The 22,912-nt window shown below is 33.1% G+C and overlaps 2 protein-coding genes across 2 annotated transcripts; both read right to left on the reverse strand.

Moving 5' to 3' along the window:
• Nucleotides 1–863: 863 nt before the first annotated feature.
• LOC110699713 (peroxidase P7-like) lies at nt 864–3,416 on the reverse strand. The gene is made up of 3 exons (XM_021877240.1): nt 3,045–3,416; nt 2,749–2,940; nt 864–1,633 (listed from the first exon to the last, which is right to left on the reverse strand). Exons 1-3 carry the CDS (start codon nt 3,255–3,257, stop codon nt 1,073–1,075), a joined length of 966 nt encoding a protein of 321 aa, XP_021732932.1. The 5' UTR covers nt 3,258–3,416; the 3' UTR covers nt 864–1,072.
• A 16,898-nt stretch (nt 3,417–20,314) lies between these two features.
• On the reverse strand, nt 20,315–22,711 carry LOC110699714 (peroxidase P7-like). The gene is made up of 3 exons (XM_021877241.1): nt 22,445–22,711; nt 22,140–22,331; nt 20,315–21,072 (listed from the first exon to the last, which is right to left on the reverse strand). Exons 1-3 carry the CDS (start codon nt 22,652–22,654, stop codon nt 20,512–20,514), a joined length of 963 nt encoding a protein of 320 aa, XP_021732933.1. The 5' UTR covers nt 22,655–22,711; the 3' UTR covers nt 20,315–20,511.
• Between the last annotated feature and the right edge of the window lie 201 nt (nt 22,712–22,912).

Below are 22,912 nucleotides of genomic sequence, written 5' to 3' on the forward strand. Positions count from 1 at the left end.
GGGGGGGAGTTCTGATTTAGTATAGGTACTAGATTAGTCTCGTGCGATGCACGATTTTGACAAATAAATTTGTTATATTGTCACAATTGCAAAGTCGTTGGACTAAATTTGGATATTAATTAATACATGAAAATTATTTTTAAAAAATGAATAATGAAATAGATGAGAAAAAATTTAAACTTAAAAAAATATAAAAGAAAGTGATGACATCACATATATTTAGGCTGGAAAAATTTCTACCACAGCTTGACATGTGTACAATTAGGAAGAAGGATGACATCATCGGTTGCTATTTTAGTAATAGTTATAGATTATATTAAACTAAAAAAATTTCTATTTTTTACTACACAATATAATTTCAAGGTGAAGAGAACATGGCCTAAGAATATTTGCTTTATCTAATTGTAGCAATGAAAAAAACATTTTTTTGCATGTACATTGCTGAAGATACATTCGAATTCTGTATGTGAGAACGTGTAGGTATTATGAACCATATATACTATTCAGATCTCACAATCCCAAATGACTGCATAATTAGAGCGAGCTATTTTCCTTCAAGTGTTACTAATAAAGATTATACTTCAGCCATTTATTTTTATATATGCTAGGTTAAAGTTTGGAAACTTTACCATACTTCGTATTTTTCATCTGTAACGACTAATTAAAGTACATCTACAAAAACATTATTATGTGGTTGGAGTTTCGTAACCACATTTTAATGTATAGTGAGTTTTGTAACACCATTTTAATGTATAGTACGTAGAACAATTTTTACATAAAATATATATTAATGTTGAAACTTATATATGCATCGGAGAGACCATAAGAATTTAATAAATAGGCGAAGCTAATGTAATATTTCACGAACAAATTCTAATTTATTAAGATGTTTATGTTTGATTGATGAACATGTGTAGTTGCGTACGACCGCATAGATAATTCAAGGTTACAAATCGTAAGCAAATATCTACCTTTAATTTGATGACATACATGATAATAACTTCCTACAGTCTACGTACTGGTCCATTTTGAACCTTATTATTATTAACTATCAATTTAAAAGAATAATTAATTAATTAATAACTCTACAATTTGTCCTAATCTCTCCATTTGATCCAGTAAGAGGACTAATATTCCCCATCTTAACCATTGCATTAGCAAAATCGTTAACAAAAGCTCGAAAATTGGTGCTATATAACCTAACCAATGCATCTTGTGATCCACCATTGAACAACTCCTGGTCCGAGTGCATAAGCCCACGCCTAACCAAAAGGTCTTGGAAGTAACCATTGTCGAATCGATTAGGTGATAGGATGTCAAGTGGAGCTAGGTTGTTGTCGCCTGTACCGGAGGCAGGGCCTGGACATGTTCTCTTGCGCAAGGTGGCAAAGTTAGGGTTAATGTTGGTTTCGTTGTAGATGTGTGTCCGGAAGCTGGAGCATCGAGCCTGGCCGATAGTGTGGGCCCCGGAGAGGGCGGTCATGTCACGGGCGTTTAAGCCTTGGGCGGCGAATAGGGAGATCAACGTACTGAGGCTGGCTGTGGGTGGTGGGAGGTTGGAATTGGCGGTACTTTGGCTAGCTGTTGTTGCATCCCTTCTTCCTAATGGTACTGTCCATGAAGGGCCTCCTAACTGCATGATCAATCATATATAATTATATATTTTTAATCATACATAATTATTATTGCATGATTTAAAAAATAGTGTTACAATAAATTATTAATCATATATAACGGTAATGTACTGCCTCCGTTTCTGAAAGTTCGACTCACTTACAATTCAAGAGGAAAAAATAAAATAACTTTGACCAAATTTAATGACTTATACAATATATATAAATTAGCATATGGGATCTTGTTAGATTCCCCTTATTATAAACTTTTCAAATATTAACTTTTTATAATTTTCACTTATACATAGCCAAAGGTATTCATGGTCAAAGATGTTTATTGGAGACCGAACAAATGCAAAGTGAGTCGAACTTTCAGGAAAGTGGGGAGTATTTTTTTCTCACATTAAATTCTAGTGCGATTATATATATACTTAATTATTGGACTACTATCGCTAGGTTTGATTAATAATTGGATTTATAATTCGTAGTTTGTCATATATGAACAATAATTAAAAACTTTGATATAATTGATGTATTGAGTATGTGATTGATCGGACATATGTGTATTGGTGGGTCATTATATATTAATATGGTGTAATGTGACTAATTTGTTAAGTAAAGAGACTTTGATTTGAAGCTTAGCTTGAGTGTCGGTTAAATGGGAAAATGGTTTGTATTCTTAAATGTGCCTTCATAATCATAAGAAAAATGTTTACTAAGTAAAAAAAAATGCAAGAATTAAGTGGTTCATAATGGTTATTAATATACGCCAAGATGATGCAAATCTCAATCCAAAACGTAAGGAAATACAAGGATAGTTGTCTAAGCTCAATTTCTTAAGGCTAAGCCACCAAGATATCACAAAGGCTAGATTAATTAACCTTGTTTAAAGAGTTACACTTATCCACAAGAGTTATTAATCAAACAAAGATTGATCTGATAATGTGTATGCTTATGAAAAAATAAATAATTTAACAGCCGTAAACATTAAGCTTTTCATGTAAATTAAAGAGGTTACTTCTCAATGTATGATACTTAAATTATTGTATATACTACGTATATTTCTTGTATCCTTACCTTTTTACTAGGTAATTTTAATTTTTCAATAATATTAACAGTAATAATTATTACTTACCAAGAGCACCCCCTCCCGAGCTGCAAGTGCTAAGATGTCAGCACATGAAACTGTTCCACTACAAGCTGCTTCTACATTTGATTTTATAGTATCAATAACCTCGAAACCTCTAATTGAATTTTGATTCGGAAATGCATTCTTTTCTCCGGTGAAGGAATTCGTATCATCAAGAAGTACAGATGCATCACAACCCTAATTACCAAGAGAAAAACAAATTAGAAATATATACATAAAACGATAATTTTGAAATTAAATCTAAATAACTACCCTTCTTAGATAATTTGTTAAATACTCACGTTTACAAAACAATCATGAAAGAACAATCGAAGTATAGAGGCTCCCATACGCGGTTCTTTAGATATAGCTTGTCTCATTGCATTACGTACTATACCTTGGAGATTAGGGCATGTACTAGAGTAAAAAGAAGGCGAAAGTTGCGCATTAGTAGCACATGCAAACAGAAAAATGACAGATAAAATCGCAAAAATTTGGAACACTGCAGAAGCCATGAGTAGCTTAATAATAAAAAATGAGCCAAAGAGATCAAAATTGAAATCTTTGTTATAAATTGCAAGGTAAGTTTTGATGCAAAATAGATGATGGTAAGCTTAGTATATATAGTAGATCGAGCTTGGTGTATAGCCATGAACTAACGTGCATGGGAGAATAATAGTAGTGTTAAGCTATTGACGTAACGTCAAAGATTTCAGCTAAACGCGTTTACTTTGAAATTTAAGAGATTATTTCTTCGGTCAGTTGACGTGGATGGAATTTTTGAATAATGATGTAATACAATTGATAAGAAGACAAATTCAGTTTCTGGCTTAAATTGACTATTATAAAATCGTATAATATATCTTTCTTTTTAGAAAATAATATGCATATTATTACATAATAATTATATAAAGATAAGGGTTTAAAGTGTCGTTTAGTTAGTAGTATAGGAGATAAGATTTAGAGAAAGCTAGATTGACTTTGTCTCTGTATCAAAACAATGAAGTTTTCATTCATGTCTTGCTGTTTTTCAAGTGGCAATAGTAAGTGGTCCATATAAGGGTGAGACACCATGTGTTGTAATTCTTGTAAACTATTAACATAATCACAATATTTGTGTATGAACGTCAAGTACAATAAACATTATTTTAAACTCGAATGTACCATGCATACAAAAAATATACAAGTAGTATACTTACACTAATATATAAAGATCAACCTACTAAAAAAACATTACAGTATAATAGTGGCATACAATTCTTTGTTAGAGTATGATTAATAACCTTAATTATAAAAATTACTTCGATAAACTTTAATTAAATTTATTATTTTTGTATGAAATGCAAGGTAATAGTACAATTTAATACTTAGTCATTATAGAACTTTCGTGATCAATATGAGAGTTTCTCATAAAAAATGGGTAAGAAAGAGAGTATTGTAAGAGGGATTTCATAAAATAATTTGGTCTAGGTAAAAAAAAATGGACGAAATTAAGAAGTGTAAATTACAAAATCAAGAGAGGAAGCATTAATATTAGGTGTAAATAATTGCCCATTTGATAACTTGATAGCTATAGGTGTGTCGATTCATTAATACACACAAATTAGATGTATTAGTATAATTTCGTTGCAAGTGTATATACTTTTATGATATATTCTCCGTTATGTCTTTCATTTAGTTTGACAAATTAGTGATATATATCGATCAAAAACCAAATTGTACATGTTGTATACATTTTCCTTTATTAATTGGGGCTGCAAGAAAAAGATTCATTAATAATTAATGAATGACATTACGAACTACTAACCAATTAAATGATAATGTGTCGTCCACCGAAGGGAAGAAAATAACACTGATCTAGGCACCAAGTGTCTACATTTGACAAAGTGATAAGAAAATGAGTTTGTGTTCATCATGTTTATTTTAATTTAGGTATAAAGAGTTGAGAAATATAAGTTTATCATCTCGCATGATAGACGATCCATGTTTACGAAGATGACAAACTTGTAAATAGACAGTAAAAATGTGCACAGTTTAATAAGCGGTTCTATCATGAATATTGCTCATTTTTGGTAAAATCACTAACGGTGTAGCGATACTACTATGAATAGAGCAAATTTTTGGCCATTCATTTACAAGTTTTCCATTTTATAAACATTACATGTTTATCAAAAAGATCAATGGGTCACCCTCGAATTGAGTTTGTTATTATTTGTTTTTGTTGGGCACAACTAAAGTGAAAATTCTAACTATTCAAAAAAAAAAAAATCTAAAAAAAAATCTACAGTAATTATCCATACATTAAAATAGGTGGTGCGTAGTGGACAAATTATATGTCCCCTCTCCTCTCCTCTCATCTCATCTTCTATTCTAGGGTTTTATTAATTTTTGGTCGTTTAAGCTAGAAACATATGTTAGGGCTTATTAAAAGAAGTAATTATCTATATTATGTCATGTTATCGGTTTGTTGGAGCTAGAAGATATGTTTGAGGTTGCAATGGTTGTCAAATTTTCAAATACCTTCAAGAAAATGAGATAAAAATCATCCTTACGGCTACAGATCGTTAGGCGTCTTTCCGAAAAGGCTACATATTCTAGTAATGTGTGCGAGGGAGGGATGTACCACAATGCAAGATCTGATCAATAGTCGTGACTTTGATGAAAGAAACCTTTGTTTGAAGCTAGTTTATGTATTTGTTACTTTAGATTTCAATTCATTTGCAAATGACGTAAGACTTTTTTTTTATTATTAATACTACGTATATTGATTTTGTCAAAAAAAACAAAAAAAAAAAGGTGGCGCGCAATGATTGATTCAATATCCATGCAAGCATTTCTTTCAAATTTATTTTTTGATGTCAAAATTAATTAAAAGTTATTTTTTATTTCTAAAATTCATTTTTTAATTTCGAAAATTAATTATTATAATTTTCGTAAGGAAATATTAGTTTTAATAATCCCAACTTTAATTAGGCCGTTTACTTTAAATAATCCCAATTTTCAATTATCCTGGAATAATCCCAACTTTGGGGGGCGTTTTCTTTCAACGGGCCAAATGACCGGTGACGTAATAAAAAAGTTACCTTTTATTTTTTTTGGTTAAATGCCACGTGTTGCAATTAAATTGAGAAAAAAAAGAAAAGAAAAAAAAAACCGAAACCATTCCCAGTCCCCCACCCCTCCCTTTCCCCCCACTGGAAAACCCCCAGCTCTGCCACCGCCTCCCCTTAAGAGGACCAATGTGATAGGAGCTAGAGAGGTAGAGAAATCGGCAAATTTTTAGGCGGACCATGGTGCACCTATTTCTATGTGAACCACCAAGTAAAAATATATTCTCTCTCTTCTCTTCTTCTCCTCTTAGGCCTTGTTTAGTTCAACTTACTTTTACATATTTCAGAAAATATAAGTTCAGATCAGAAAAAATAAGTTTAGGTCAGATTAGATCACAAAAAATAAATTTAGATCACATCATCGTTTTACCTGCAGTTTTAATTGATAAATATCTTGTAATTTCGCAATGAAAAATATTATGAAAATTACATATTAATAAAATACACATTATTATGAATCTAACAAGACCCTATTTGATATTTTTTTCCTCTAGATTATCATACATTTAAGGTCAAAGTTTGGTCAGATCAGACGATCTGATCAGGTCATATTAGATAAGATAAGATCAGATCAGACCAGATCAGATCAGACCAGGTCAGATCAATTCTGAAAAGCAAGAATAAGGTGAACTAAACAAGCCCTTACACTTTCCTAATTTCTGATTTCTCTCTCCTCTATTTTCTCTCTCCTCTATTTTTCTCTTTCTTGAAGTCTTGAATTCGTTCATTATTCTGTTTTTGATTTAATTCCTTCATCACCATTGTTGATCATCATAGATTGAATTCCTTCATCAACATTGTTGATCATCATAGATTGAATTCCTTCATCACCATTGATTAAATTCAAATTTCGTTTTCTTCAACCTTCAATTTGGAGCTTTGTTAATGGAGTTTCTGCAATGAAGTAAAGCTGAAAATGACGGCTTCGACAAGGTGAAGATTGTTAAGACAATGGAGATGATTAGTTTCCGATGATATTCCATTATCTAAATCACCATAACTAGGTTTGAGTTTCAGAATATGTAGTTTCATATTCTTTTGATTTATTTGTTAGTGATATTTGTGTATTTTATTATGAACAGTTTTGTATTTAGTTATATTTTTGTATTTTGAACATTTTAAGTTAAAAATATGAACGTATGATACGTTTCTTATAAATATACTTTTTCACCAATATATATTTTTGGAATTATGAATATCTTAATTATAATTCTGAACATGTAATATATTACTTATGAGCTTTTTTTTTTCTTTTTTTTTAATAACTATCTATGTATTTTTAATCATTTTAAGAAATTTGACATCCTGTACTTTATAATTTATATATCTGAACATTTGATTCTTTGCATATGAAAATTTATTTTGTTTTCGATTTATGTATTTTTAAAACCTGTTTAAGTTTTGTAATTATGAACATATTATATTATGTTAGATATCTTATCATGTATATGTTTTTTATGAAAATTTGAGTTAGATCGATATATGAACATAAGTTAATTTGGGTTAAAGAATTATGAACCTCAATTGGGATTTGATATATAAAATGAACGTTTTGTAATATTTCAAATGAACATTTATATAAGTACATTATAATGAACATAAAAGAATTTATAATGAATTAATATGATCTATTTTTCATTAAAAATTATATAAATAAAGTTTTAAACTATACTTTTTGAAAATGAACATATAAAATATGAACATGATACTATTAGAATTTGAAAATATAATTTTTGAAAATAAACATTCAAATTCTTAAATATAATCATTACACTATTTTATAATAATGAGCATCAATAAATATGAACATGATACTACTCGAATTCGAACATTACTATTTAAAAATGAACGTTGAAATTTTAATTATGAACACAATTATAGACACCTGATTGTGTCTCCCCAAAAACCAAATCCAGTGATGAGTACCTTTCACGTCTTTGATTTACGAGTTCGGTAAGGAGTTGAGTCTCGTGAAGTTTTCTTAATCCTTGATCATATTTCTAACCTTATCTAAAATATTTCAACCCAAAAGCATTCATTTCCTGTCCTTAAACCCAAAATCATTCATTTCGTGTCCTAAAAATCATTCATTTTGTGTCTAACTCATAAAAACGTTCAAACCTGATTATTTTGGTCCATAATCCTGGTCCAATTATTGTTTAGTTGGATGGGGTTTGAAAAGAGCTTTCCAGTGATATATTATAAGCCCAAATCCGACTTAAAACGGATAAGTTATGGCTAAAATACTAAACTAAGCCCAAACCGGACCTAAGTCCACCTTACCTACGACCCAATGATCATGTGAGGGTTCAAATACCTTATTCCCAATCCTAAATCAATTAGGATTCATTAGGAGCTTCTAGAACCCTCTAGAAGGTTCTAATTTATCCTTTCTAAAAAGATAAAGATCAAAAGAGTTCAAACCCGAATAAAACTTCTTATATGATAGTCCTTATCCCGTCCATATTAAAAGGCGTACAGATAAATTTTGTTAACCCAATTCCATTGGAAATCAAATTCCGTACACCTGTTTATCTTTAAGAAATCATCAAAGGACGACAGGACCATCGTGTCGCGATAGTCCTACCGCACTGCGATGGACTCTGTCGCACCGTGATAGTCGTGTCACGCCGCGATAAGCCGGTCGCCCCGCGATAGGAGCTGTTGGACCATCACGCCGCGATGGACTCTGTCGCGCCACGATACACCTATTGCCCCGCGATAAAACCTATTTTATTCTGATTCAAATTCTGATCTTTTTTTATCGCTTCGACTCTTTTTTTTCCTTATAAATAGAGGTCGTTTCTCCTTGTTTCAGATCATGGACAATAGTCATCAACAACCTTGATCGACAAGCATCAACAATCATCTTAATCATCAATTCTCTTTCTCGATCCCCATGTTCTTAGGCTTAGCCTAATCACATCCTTGATACTCTTCCAAATTAAATCACAATGCCTCCTTCGCCAGATTTGAATACTCCTAGCCATCCTCGACGTTGCCTTCGACCTCGATATGAAAGGTTGATAATTCTGAGGGTTTGGTCCCAAATATATATTTCAATTCATATTTGATTTATTTACTTTATTGATTTAACTTTCTTGAAGTTTACTAACCTGTGTATTGTTTTAATAGCAAGAAGGTTGAGGCATCAAAGTGAGTAATTCAATTATCTCTTCTTTGATTTTGGAGTAGAAATCATGCTTATAATATTATTATAATTCGTAGTATCATGTTAGGATGTCTTTATGATTTCTAGTATCATGTTTGGGATGTTGATTATGATTTCTAGTATCATGTTTAGGAATGCTTTGATTTCATTATTAGTGACATGCTAGGGTTTATTATTAATTCGTTTAGTATCATGCCTAGGATCTTACTATTAACGATGTTTTGATGATATTGTTATGATGATGATTGTTATATCAATCATATGTTGCTTGATTATTCATGATTTATTGTTATTGCTTAATCACGCCCCTTTTTGCAGGTTTAAAGGGAATTTGTATTTGAAATCACGCCTAATAAGATAATTAATAATTTGAATTTAGGCTTAATTTGATTTTAATTTAAATGATCACCAATAATAGATTTAATTGTGCATTAATAATCAACCAACATAGATTAAACATGTTTAGGATTAATTCGATGTATGTATGTTGATCGAAAAGCGCATATGAATATCATAAGAATTAAGGAAAGGCCTATTTAGGGTAGGTTCAATCTCTTTTAGGTTGGATTCGTACCATCATCCTCAAATATCCAGTCATGGTTCCTGACCACTATGGAGTTAGCGATCTCTGTGATCGTGAATGGGGTGTAACCTTCACACCCGTGAACGGTTTACAAGTTTCTAAAACTTGTTGGCGACTCTTTTTCTCTAGCTTCTTTTCCTTGGAACGCCGCCATACATGTCTAAAAGCATGAACCACAGTAGGGCTCAAAGATTGAGTTTGAAAAATTCCCTACAACAACACTATTTTATAATTAACATAGATTTTTTGAAAGAAGTTTGTATGACTCGAGATAATTTAATAGTTTTGTAATATAAACTGAACATTTAGTGCATATAAAATGAACATTTCCTTATAAAATAGGAACATATAGAATTGGAAGTTTATGTTCATTTTTATAATTATAATGTGTAATGTTCATTGTCTTTACATTCTCATTATTTTATTACTAAATGTTCATTATTTTTTTTACTAAATGTTCATTTTATAGGGTGTGATCTAGCTATTCTATGATAATCACATTCATTTTTAATTTACTAATTGTTTAGTTTTTGTTACTAAATTTAAGTGTTCATATTTTATTACTAAATGTTCATTTTTTGTTACGTGTTAATATTTTTTTTACTAAATGTTCATTTTTGTAAAGTGTTCATATTTTTTTTTTTACTAAATGTTCATATTATAAACGTGGTGCACCTATTTCTAGGTGCACTAGGGTGTAAGGAAAAAAGGAAACTAATAATCCCACCATTTTAACTTCTGCTCTAAATTATTCAACCTTTTTGAAATCTGGAAACAATCTCACCTTTGAGCTCCATCTACTCAAAATAGTCCCTTAACCAGTTTGTGTAATGGTAACCTGTTTTAGAAGGTGACTTCCCACATGTAACCTTCTAATTGGTTTTTTTACAATAATTTTTACAAAATAAATGATAATAAAAAATAAAACAAATAAAAAATAATAATTCTTTTCCCCGATTCCCTTCCCTACCAGAGCCCTCCTCCCCCTGCCGGACCTAGGAGCCTGCCGTGTTGAATAATTTAGAGTATTGTAGAAAATAATCATGTTGTTTGGTTAATTAGCTTAGGTTAAGGTGTTGCTATTAACATAAACAAGGATTAGAAGGAATGATATTCTCGGTTTAGAGAAGTGGTCCTCCGCCCTATAGGCCGCCTGGTGGCACGCCCGGTAGGGCACGCCACCGCCCGGCAAGGTAAGCCTCCACCCGGTAAGGCGCGAGAATGAAGAAAATTATCGCTGGGTAATTGCCCGGCAGGGCGCGAGAGCACTCAAATTTATCTGGGTTGCTTGTTTTCTCTCGCTCGGCAGGGTGAGTGCTCGCCCGGCAAGGCGCGGGCTTGGGGTGACAGTTTGTGACGGTTTTCTTCTTGTTTTACTTGGAAACTTTGCTTTATATATACATGATTATTTATATGATGATATATTCAAGAAAATCAGTTTATCTATTTCTCTTGAACCTTATTGCAATACCATTGTTCATCATCATAATTATCTCAAATTTTGATCACATTAGATCACAAACATACTACACTGTTATGATTGTCTTCGTTATACCTCCTAGTAATTTCGTGATACTCGGTGTGTATATTAGGGTCGAAATATTACTTAACTTTATGAAAGTGATTTTGCTCACTCCTCGAAGTGTTAAATTTGTCCATTTTTGTTCCATTTTTGTGACCCGTTAAACCAATTTTCCCAACAATTAAAAGTAATAATTTCCTACAAAGGTGACAACGGTGAAAGAATTGACATCAAACTTTCAAAAGTTGGACTAGTTTGAAGGAGCAGACCTTCAAAGATGGCAGAAAAAGATGCATTTTCTGTTAACCTCTCTTGGAGTGGCATATATTCTTACATCTCCGAAGCCAATGGAGGAGGAAATTGAGACATTGGAGGCTACTAGGAAACCCAACAAGTGGGAGAATGACGATTACATTTGTCGTGGACACATCTTGAATGGTATGTCAAATGAATTGTTTGATATTTATTTGTTTCATGATTCTGCTAAAATGCTTTGGGAAGACTTAGAATTGAAGTATATGGCCGAGGATGCATTTAGCAAAAAATTTCTTGTTAGTAAATTTAACAATTATAAGTTTGTTGATAGTAGGTCGGTCATGGAACAATTTCATGAGGTACAAAGGATTTTAGGGAGTCTTAGGAAACATGAAATTAATTTTTATGAGACCTTTATAGTGTCATCTATAATAGACAAATTTCCTTCCTCTTGGAAAGACTTTAAGAATGGTTTAAAGCAAAGAAAAGATGATATAAATCTTGAGGGATTAAGTTCCCACATTTGGATTGAAGAAGAAATTCGTGTTCAAGAAGGACAAAAGGAGGTAAATCCTAGTTCTACCACCGTTAACATGGTGGAGGATGGAAAGTCTAATGAGAGGAAGAGGGGATATGACTCAAACAAAAATAAGGGCAAGAAGCCTAAAGTAAGTGGTGATGGTACAAAATCACGTGCTTGTTGGGTTTGTGGAAAACCCGGTCATTTTAAGAGGATTGTACAATCTGGAAGAAGAAATTGAGCAAGAAAAAGTCTCAAGGTGGGAAAGGCGATGCTAGCCAATCCCAAGACAAACAAGGTAACTCTTGTGCACAAATTTCATTTAATTCATTTATGCATTATGTGTGTATGATTTCTGAAATCAATTATGTACAGGTTGATTGTTCGTGGTATATCGATTCGGGCGCATCGAGGCATGTGTGCAAAGATAGATCATTGTTCAAGACCTTCATGGAGGTTGATGATGGAGAGATTCTCTATATGGGCAATGACTCTACCGCTAAAGTGCTAGGCAAAGGATAAGTTAAGCTAGTTTTAGTTCGGGCAAATCTCTTATTTTAAGAAATGTGTTGTATGCTCTCGAACTTAGCAGAAATCTTGTATCCGGTGCGATCTTGAATCCATTAGGTTTTAAAATGGTGTTTGAATCTGATAAGTTTATTTTGTCTAAAGGTGGTCAATTTGTAGGACTTGGATATTTGTGTAATGGTATATTTAAGCTTAGTATTTCTAATGCTTTGAAAGACAATGTGTATGTTGTTAATGATAATTCTTCTCTATGGCATTTAAGACTTGATCATGTTTATTATAAAAAGTTGTATTTTATATCTAAGCATGATTTGATTCCCATGTTTGATCCCAGGATATAGAAGTGCAAGACATGCATGTTAACAAAAATCACAAGGAAACCATTTCCTAATGTTTGTTGAGAAAACTAATTCATTGCTTGACTTAGTGCATTGTGACTTATGTGATTTTCACAACACACCTTCTTTAGGGAATAAGAAATATTTGGTAACATTTATTGATGATTTTTCAAGGTTTTGTTATGTCTATTTATTATTCTTTAAAGATGAAGCCCTTGACAAATTTAAAATCTACAAAAGTGAAGTAGAATTGTAAACTAATGGAAAGATTAAAAAAATTGAGAACCGATAAAGGAAGTGAATATTATGACCCAAGTTATTTCCAATCTATAGGTTTAGTACATGAAACTACTGCGGCATATACACCACAACAAAATGGTATAGCGAAAAGGAAGAATAGGACAATAGAAGAAAGGAAAAATTGCTTTGAATAATACCACCTTTCACCCGTCCGCTAAAAACAAGTCGACCTTTTGATTATCTCTAAATAATACCACCTTTGGGGGGTGTTCGCTTTAAACAGGATTATTTACCTGCAACCTTAATGACCGGTTAACCTTTTGATTTTTTTATAATAACTTCGTTTAACACTTTAATTAACTCTTAATTAGAACTTTAATTATGGTTAACAATTAATATAATTAAAATAATTTTTTATTTAAGAAAAAAAACCCCACCGGCTGCCACCTATTTCCCTTTCTCCGGCACGCCCCACTCCCTGCCCACCGGTGTCGGCCACACCCAGATTCCCCCTCCGGCGCCGGTGCCGATCTTTCCCCTCTTTCCCTCTTCCCTCTTCCCCCGAACTAGCAAACCCCTACCCGAAATCCATCTCCCTTACCCACGGAAACCCCCTAAAATCCATCATTCACCCTCGAAAAACCCCAACCGGACCTCCCCAACCGTCGGCAACGGTTTCGATTAGGGTGTTTTAGGGTGGGTGATGGATTTAAGGGATTCAATTTGGATTAGGAGAGGAGCGGCATCAACGGCGGTACGGCGGTGAGAGATGAGTTGGGCGGCGATAGGTGGAGTGCGGTCTTTTAGGCTACGGAGGTGGAGGTTGTTGCGAGGTGTTAGAGGTTTGACTGCTGCTTTTTGTTGTTGGTGTTACTAGAGGGAGAAGGTGCAGCGTTTGGTGGGGCTGTTGTATAGGGGTTCGGTGCTAGTGGTGGTGGAGCTTGGCGCCGGCTGTACTGTCGCCGGCGGAGTCGTTGCGTGTGGGGGAGGGGGAGAGGAGGTGGCTGAAAGGTGGGAGATGTGGCGGCTGGGTGTTTTTTTTAAAAAAAAAAAATTAAATTAATAATAATAATAATTTTAAGAAGTTAAAAACATTAAAAACAAATTATATTTTCAGACCAATAAAATGATTGACACGTGTCCATATAACCTATTAATTAGGTTACCAACAGGTTACAACTTGTTTAAGGCGGACACCCCCCAAAGGTGGTATTATTTAAAGTTAATCAAAAGGTCTACTTGTTTTTAGCGGACGGGTGAAAGGTGGTATTATTTAAAGTAATTTTTGGTCAATTCTATGTTGTCATATTCGGGTTTGAGTGAAGGATTTTGGGGTGAAGCCATTTTACGGCTTGTTACATGTTAAATCGTGTTCCCATGAAAGGGAAGGATGTTACCCATATGAGTTATGGTATAAAAGGAAACCAAACTTGAGTCATTTAATTCAAAGTTTGGGGTTGTAGGGAAATTGTAAAAGTGTCGTAACCTAAACGTAAAAAGTTAGGTGAAAGAGGAGTGTAATGCATTTTTATAGGATATGCAGAACATAGAAAATCCTATAGGTTCTATGTAATAGAGCAAAATGACTTTTGGTTGGTTCACACCACCATTAAGTCTAGGGATGCATTGTTTGATGAAAATAGATTTTCTTCTATTCCTAGACCAAAGGATATTACTCCAAATACCGATACTCAAAGTTTTGATCAGGTTTTAATTGATCAAGAGGTAGATGACTAAACTATTTAGAGGAGGCTTCTACATCATCATCACAACCTAGGGGAAGTAAGAGGGCAAGGAAAGAAAAATCTTTTGGCCCGAATTTTCATGTGTACTTAGTTGAAGGATCAAGGGATGAAGTTTCAATACAACATCCATACATTTTTAATGCGGACGATGATCCTTTAACTTATGATGAGGTTATGAAGTCTTAGGATGCTCCATTTTGGAAGGAAGCAATTAATGATGAAATGGATTCCATCATGGGAAACAACACTTGTGTGTTAGATAATTTACCGCCTAATTTTAAACCAACAAGATGCAAGTGTTTCTTCAAAAAGAAATTAAGGATTGATGGAACTGTTGAAACGTTAAAGGCCCGGTTAGTGGCACAAGGTTTTACACAAAAATCTGGTATCGATTATTTTGATACATATGCACCGGTAGCTGGAATCTCAACTATTAGGTTGTTGATTGTACTTGAGGAAATTAAGAATCTAGTGATCCATCAAATGGATGTTAAGACAGCGTTCTTGAATGGAGATTTGGAAGAGGAGGTTTATATGCGACAACCGGAAGGGTTTGTTGTAGAAGGCCAAGAGGCAAAAGTTTGCAAGTAAATTAAATCACTGTATGGGGTAAAACAAGCACCTAAGAAATGGCACCAAAAGTTTGATGAAGTTGTGTTGTCTAATGGTTTTAAATTGAATAATTCTGACACATATGTGTATAGCTAATTTGATGACAACAGTCAAGGTGTCATAATTTTCCTATATGTAGATGATATGTTGATCTTTGGAACGAATTTGTCACATGTTGAAATGACAAAATCCTTCCTTAGTTCTCAATTTTCCATGAAAGCCATGGGAGAAGCGGATGTCATCTTGGGCATAAGAATAAAGAGAGAAAAAGGAAAATTGATCTTGTCACAATCACATTACATTGAGAAAGTGCTCAAGAAATTCAATGTTAGTGAAAGTTCAACCTTTCTTTATTCAACACCTATGGATCCTTGTATAAAGTTGATACCTAACGAAGGTAATGCAATTTCACAACTGCAATATGCTAGAGTTATAGGATGTTTGATGTATGCCATGACAATTACTAGGCCGGATATCGCTTATGCAGTTGGTCAATTGAGTAGGTTCACTAGTAATCCTAATATGCTACATTGGCAAGCGATTCGTCGTTTGTTGAAGTACTTGAAAAAAACCATGGATTATGGTTTGTGCTATAGTGGGTATTATTCGGTTGTTGAAGGATAATCGGATGCAAGTTGGATCTCAATAGAGATCATTCACCCAAAAGTGGATGGGTATTCCTATACGGGGAAGGTGCCATTTCATGGGCATCAAAGAAACAAACTTGCATTGTAGATTCTACAATGATATTGGAGATTATTGCATTACATTCTGCTGGTAAAGAAGCGGAATGGTTAAGGGATTTAATGCATGAGATTCCTTCGTTACAAAAGCCAATATCGCCAATTGTGATACATTGCGATAATAATGCTACTTTGGCTAAGGCATATAGCCAAGTGTATAATGGTAAGTCAAGGCATATTGGAGTGAGGCATAGTTACATCCAAGGGCTTATCAAGAATAGTGTAATCGCTATTGAATATATTCAAACGAATTTCAATCTAGCCGATTGTTTCACTAAGGCATTGGCTAGAGATTTGAATAATAGGATAGCAATCAATTTGGGATTGGAGCCCTAAGTAATTACCAATGAGGGAGTCTTAAATTAATGCCTAATAAGACGTTGGGTATTAAGTTCAATAAGATTAACTTTCTTATTTGGTAATTGGGAACTTGTTTAATCATCCAAGGTAAAGTTCTGGTTTATTGTGATGAAAAGAGGTTGTTTTAACTTAATAGATTTCCTGATATAGTGCTTTGTCATAGGATCATGTTTTGGAAATCTACCTATATAAGTACGAAGTTTAGCCGCTTCAAGAAGCTATTGGGGCATAGTTTTGATGTACTTACGAAAATATAAGGACACATGGCTTTACGTGTCAAGTATTGATGTAATCAAGTAATTGATCTTGTGTGTGTAATATCTTCATGAATTCAATATGTATTACTTTTGGTTCAAAAGTTTTAGGATACCGAATAAATAAGAATTCTTGAAATGTATATTGCACTAAGTGGGAGTTCAAATCTTTGTACAGTTTCATTTATGCATAAGATTGTTTTTATGATGATGGTTTGCAATGAGTCTAATTTAATACTCTAAATGGGGGAGGATTATATTGTTGAATAATTTAGAGTATTGTAAACAATAATCATGTTGTTTGTTTAATTAGCTTAGGTTAAGGTGCTGCTATTAACATAAACAAGGATTAGAAACAAAGATATTCTTGCTTTAGAGAAGTGGTCCTCCGCCCTGTAGGCCGCCTATCCGCCCAATAGGGCGTGAGAATGAAGAAGATTATCACTGGGAATCGCCCGGCAGGGCGCGAGAGCACTCAAATTTATCTGGGGTTGCTTGTTTCCTCTCGCCCGGCAGGGCACGAGCTTGGGGTGACAGTTTGTGACGGTTTTCTTCTTATTTTACTTGGAAACTTTGCTTCATATATATATGATTATTCATATGATGATATACTTCAAGAAAATCAGTTTATCTATTTCTCTTGAACCCTACTGCAATACCATCGTTCATCATCATAATTATCTCCTATTTTGATTTCATTAGATCACAAATATGCTACACATTGTTTTGATTGTTTTCGTTGTATCTCCTAGTAATTTCGTGATACTCGGTGTGTATATTAGGGTTGAAATATTACTTTATGAAAGTGATTTTGTTCACGCCTCGAAATGTTAAATTTGTCCATTTTCGTTCCATTTTTGTGACACCATAAACCAATTTCCCCAACACGCCGGACCCAGCCGCCCTCCATTGGCGGACCCGCTCTTCCCCATTCCCCTTCCCTCTTCCCCGATTTGAGCAGATGGGGTTTCGGGTTTCCATTTCGGGTGGGATTTCACCTCCATTTTCTCTCTATAAATGGCTTCCTCTCCACCACAAAACAACCACATTGTTCCAGAAAATATCAGCAAGCTACTGTGTTCTCAACATTCTCTGCCTTTTTCCACCATTGCAGAAAAGGAATCCACTCCACCGGCGATTGACGTCAAAATCAACTGTTGTACTCTTTCCACCATTGCTGAAAAGGAATTTATTTCGTCGGAGATTGACGTCGGTCATCAACTACATGAAAAGGAATCTATTCCGCCGGAGATTGATGTAGGCATCAACTGCACTCAAGTCTAATTTCTAACTTTTGTTTATTATAATAAAATTCTTGTCTAATTTCCAATGAGATAATCTAAAAATTAATTAGTTAACTAATTAAGATGCTCATCCAGTTTGATACTTCGTGATATGTATTGCCATTGTTCTTGATAATACTTGCCCAGATTGAACTAATCAACTCCTCAGTTTCTTGATAATCAAAATTTTGGGCGGTGGGGTTCGGATTTTGGGTGGTGATGTGGTGGTGGATCAGGTTGTGGTTATGGATGGATGGGTGGTGGTCAACTGGTCATGTTGGGTTGACATTGAAGAAAGGGGTTAGGTGGGAGATGAGAGATTAAAATATAATAAAAAAAAATTTAAAATTTTAACCTGTAAAATAGGTTGGAGGTAAAAAGACTGTTTTGAGTGAATGGGGATCAAATGTGGGATTGGTTTTAAATTTCAAAAAGGTGAGATTATTTTTAATGGAAGTGGTAAATGTGGGATTATTAATTTTCATTTATCCTAATAACTATTCAAGAGAATTTATTTATTAAGTAAAAGTGAAATTGATGCATTTAAATTGAAAGTTTCATTTATAAAAAGTGATGTATCTAATAAAAAATGAAGAAATAAAAAAAGTATAATAATAGATTGAGGAATCACAAAAAACTAGGACCAGGTTTGGCCCGTGGCCCATTCCTAACACTAACAAGCCGAGCTAGGCTTATCACGAGCCTGGCAGGCTAGGTTTTTAAAGGCTGGGATGAGCTGGGTGATGGGCAAGCCTAGCTCTCTAGCTCAAGGTATATAATTAAAAAAAAAACCTAAATTATTATAAAAACAAACAAACGAAGTCCCTTTGTGGCCAAGTTATTTATTTGAGATAAATGTAGAATATATTTAGAGGTCATTTGGTTAAATGTAGAAATTACAAATTTTTTTGAAAATTCAATTTTCCATGTACTACCTCCGTTTCATATTAGTTGTAACTTTGGAATATTTTATATCTCACAAAAAATACCCTAAAGTTGCAACTAATATGAAATGGAGGTAGTAATTGAATTTTCCTAGAAATGCTAAATAGCATTTGGTCAGTCATATAAAGTTCCAATAATTACCTAGGTATCTCTAGGTGATTAAGTTTCTTCAAATGTGAAAAGTAAAATTTTCTAGCAATTTCTACTTTTCACGAATTTGTTAACTAAAGACTACTTCCTCCGTTCTTTTTTACTTGACCTGTTTCTTTTACCACACTTGTCAATGCAAAACTTTAACGATCAATAACTTTAATTCTCCATAAGTAAAAATTATAAAAGTTATATATTATGATAGTATTTATTGAGACGAATTTAAAAATATCTCACACGAATATGTTTTTCGTTATATATCATTTACAAAAGATGGTCAAAGGAGGGGTGGTGAATAGTGTAAAAGTCAAAGCGGGTCAAGTAAAAAAGAATGGAGAAAGTATAAAAGAATTTCAATTCGTAAGAAATTCAATTTCGATTATTTTTTGTCAGCCAAACAACATTTTAGATACAATAGTTGGATTTCTAACATGCGATAGTAACTATACTCCATCGGTTTCGTAATAATTGCAATAGTAGGTCTTGTATAAAGTTATAGGAAATTTATAGGGTAGGGTTTATAGGGTGAATTTTATAATATAGAGTATAATTAGTGGGGATATAATCAATTGTTAGTAAAAGAGATAAATAATAATAATAATAATAATAATAATAATAATAATAATAATAATAATAATTAAAAAAAAAGGAGTTTAAGTAGGGTTAGTATTAGAGAAAGACAATAAAATGTTTATGCATGTGGAATTAGGGGGAGAGAGAAATAATAAAATACTTTATTGTATTGAGTTCTTCCAAATTAGAAAGTATTACTATTATTATTAAACGAATGTAAAAAAAAAAAATATTGTGATTATTACAAAATGGAAAAGGTATTGTATTTTATATCTTATCCACATTTTGACGAAATGCGTCATTGATCGCCTACATCTCACATGATAATAAGACCCGCCTCTGTAGCTCTATGATGAAAATCCAAAGTTGTAGGTACATGTGGGGTGTCCATTATTTTTACCCTCCATACTCGTTCATTTGTTGGGTCTTTTGTAAACAACAGAGATCTAATTGTCTAGAAAAATAAATTATTTTTTTTTATTAATATATTTCATCATTGCAACATGCAGGATATGATGTACGGATTATAAAATGCGTATTAAATAGAGATTGGAATAGAAGTAAATGAAAAAAAAAACCCATAAAGATGTGATTATGAGAGAGAAATTATAGATTAATAAGAAATGTTGTAATAAATATGAAATTTTTATAAACTATAGATGGAGTATAAAATTTATAAAACAGAAGTACATTAAATTCAACAATATGTTACATTTTTTTCCCCTAAAGAAAAGGGCAAAGTTATTTTACAACGAACCCAATCCTTCCTATAACAGTAGAACTCAATATAGAAGTCATAGTATTAACAAATCAATATTGAATTTTAACTACATTAATCAATTTATAATCCTACAATTTTTCCTAATCTCTCCACTTGATCCAGTAAGGGGACTAATATTCCCCATTTTCACCATTGCATTAGCAAAATCAATAGCAAAAGCAGCAAAGTTCAAGCTGTAAAGCCTAACCAACCTATCTTGTGATCCACCATTGAACAACTCCTGATCCGAGTGGAAAAGCCCACGTCTATTCACGAGGTCTTGAAAGTAAGCATTATCGAAACGATTAGGCGATAGGATGTCAATTGGAGCGAGGTTGTCATCCCCTGTACCGGAGGCGGGACCGGGACATGTTGACTTGCGGAGGGTGGCAAAGCTGGGGTCGATGTTGGTATCGTTGTAGATGTGGTCTCGGAAGGTGGTGCATCGTGCCTGACCGATAGTGTGTGCTCCTGAGAGGGCGGTCATGTCACGAGCGTTTAGGCCTTGGGCGGCGAAGGAAGAGATCAATGTACTTAGGTTGGCAAAGGGTGGTGGGAGATTAGTGTTGGCTGCATTTTGGCTTGCTATTTTTGCATCCATTCTTCCCAATGGTACTATCCATGAGGGGCCTCCCAACTGCATGAAAAAATTGCCACATTACTTAGTTTTGTAATGTATTATATATTTATACTGACAAATTTTCTTGTACTAAAAAGATTAGATAAATTTTTTTGAATTATTAAGCATTTTCAATTTTATCTAATTACATTCCAACTATGAAATCATAAAATTATCTTTAGTGGAGTTGTGCATTAGGCATTTAATTATAAGACTAATTATAAAGTACAAAAAGTGAAATGAAAATAGTACTCCCTCCTTTTCTATATGACAATCCCACATGGAATCAATCGCATAAATAAGAAGAGATAAATATTTGGATCTAACATTAAAGTATAAAAACAATTCATAATTAGTTTTTCCTTATTAAATTTTTTTTATTTTTTTTGGGAAAGCATCAGTCATAATTGCATAATTCAAGGGAGAAATTTCCTTATTTAGAGCCATGTCATCAATCAACAATTAATTAATTTAATCAATCAGAATTTAATATGTATAAAATAGGAAAGAAAAATTTGCAAATTGCAGCCATTTAAAGTTAGTATTTTGCAAATTACAACCATTTAAAAAAAAATTGCAAATTGCAGCCCAAAAGTTGTTATAAATTGTAAATTTCAACCTACTTCAATTTTTCATCGGTTTGCGTGTCGAAAAATATTCGGTTAAGGATTTAGCGGCCATTTTAAGTCCTTAAGGATCCAAATTGAGCTCGGAATTGATAAAAAAAAAAACATAAGTGCTTCATTTTGCAATCGATGAAAAAGTTGAATTTTAATTTGCAATTTTTTTTTTTTAAATGGTTGCATTTTGCAAATTTCCAATAGGAAATAAAAACCAAGTTAAAAAAGAAATACATTCAATATGGGTAGATCTATTTTAAAACGCCCAAAATAATATATGGGACTAACACGTAAAAACGAGGGAGTACATGTTACAAGCTTACAACAAATCACATGTTAATATTAAATATACATACCAGATTACCTGCCATATTTGTCATCTAATGTTGCGTTTCGAATTTTTGAGCTATAAAAACAGAGTATTTGTTTTAGATTTTAACTAATAGGTGTTGTAGATCTACTTACCAAGAAAACTGAAGTTCGCGCTGCAAGTGCGAGTATGTCAGCACATGAAACCGTACCACTACAAGCTGCTTCTACATTAGACTTGATTGTGTCAATAACATCAAAGCCTCTAGCTGAATTTTGATTAGGTAACGCATTCTTTTCTCCAGTGAAGGTGGGTGTATCGTCGAGGAGGACAGAAGCATCACATCCCTAACGACACAAACATGTCAATAATACTAGATTATTAGTTAAAATGATAGAAAAAAGAAAAAAAAAAAAAAAAAAACTTTAAGATTTTTTTTTTACAATATTTCAAAGCTTACATTAACAAAACAATCATGAAAGAACAATCGAAGGATAGAAGCTCCCATTCGCGGCTCCTTTACTAACGCCTGCCTCATAGTATTAGTTACAATAAATTGAAGCGTAGGACATGTCCTAGCATAAAAAAACGGTGTAAGTTGCGCATTTGTAGAGCTTGCAATAAGCAAAACGAGGGAGAGTAAAATCGAAAAACGGATTGTAGAAGCCATGAAACAGGTGCACTAATTTGTATGTAGACAAGAATTGAAGATGTATTATCAATTATTGTAAGTTGTGAGATGAAGTAGAGAATGAAGGGAAGTAACACTAGTATATATATTGCCATAATATGCAAAGCATGGTGCATATGAAGCCAAAAACAACGTGCATGGCCAAGCTACATACATTGTTTTGACTTTATGTCAAAGATTACAACTTAAACGCGTTTCCTTGAATTATTTCAAACCAAGATATATAATTTTTAGTTG

The sequence above is a fragment of the Chenopodium quinoa genome, unplaced genomic scaffold (assembly GCF_001683475.1).
Source record: "Chenopodium quinoa cultivar QQ74 unplaced genomic scaffold, ASM168347v1, whole genome shotgun sequence".
NCBI classification, from domain to species: Eukaryota; Viridiplantae; Streptophyta; class Magnoliopsida; order Caryophyllales; family Amaranthaceae; genus Chenopodium; species Chenopodium quinoa.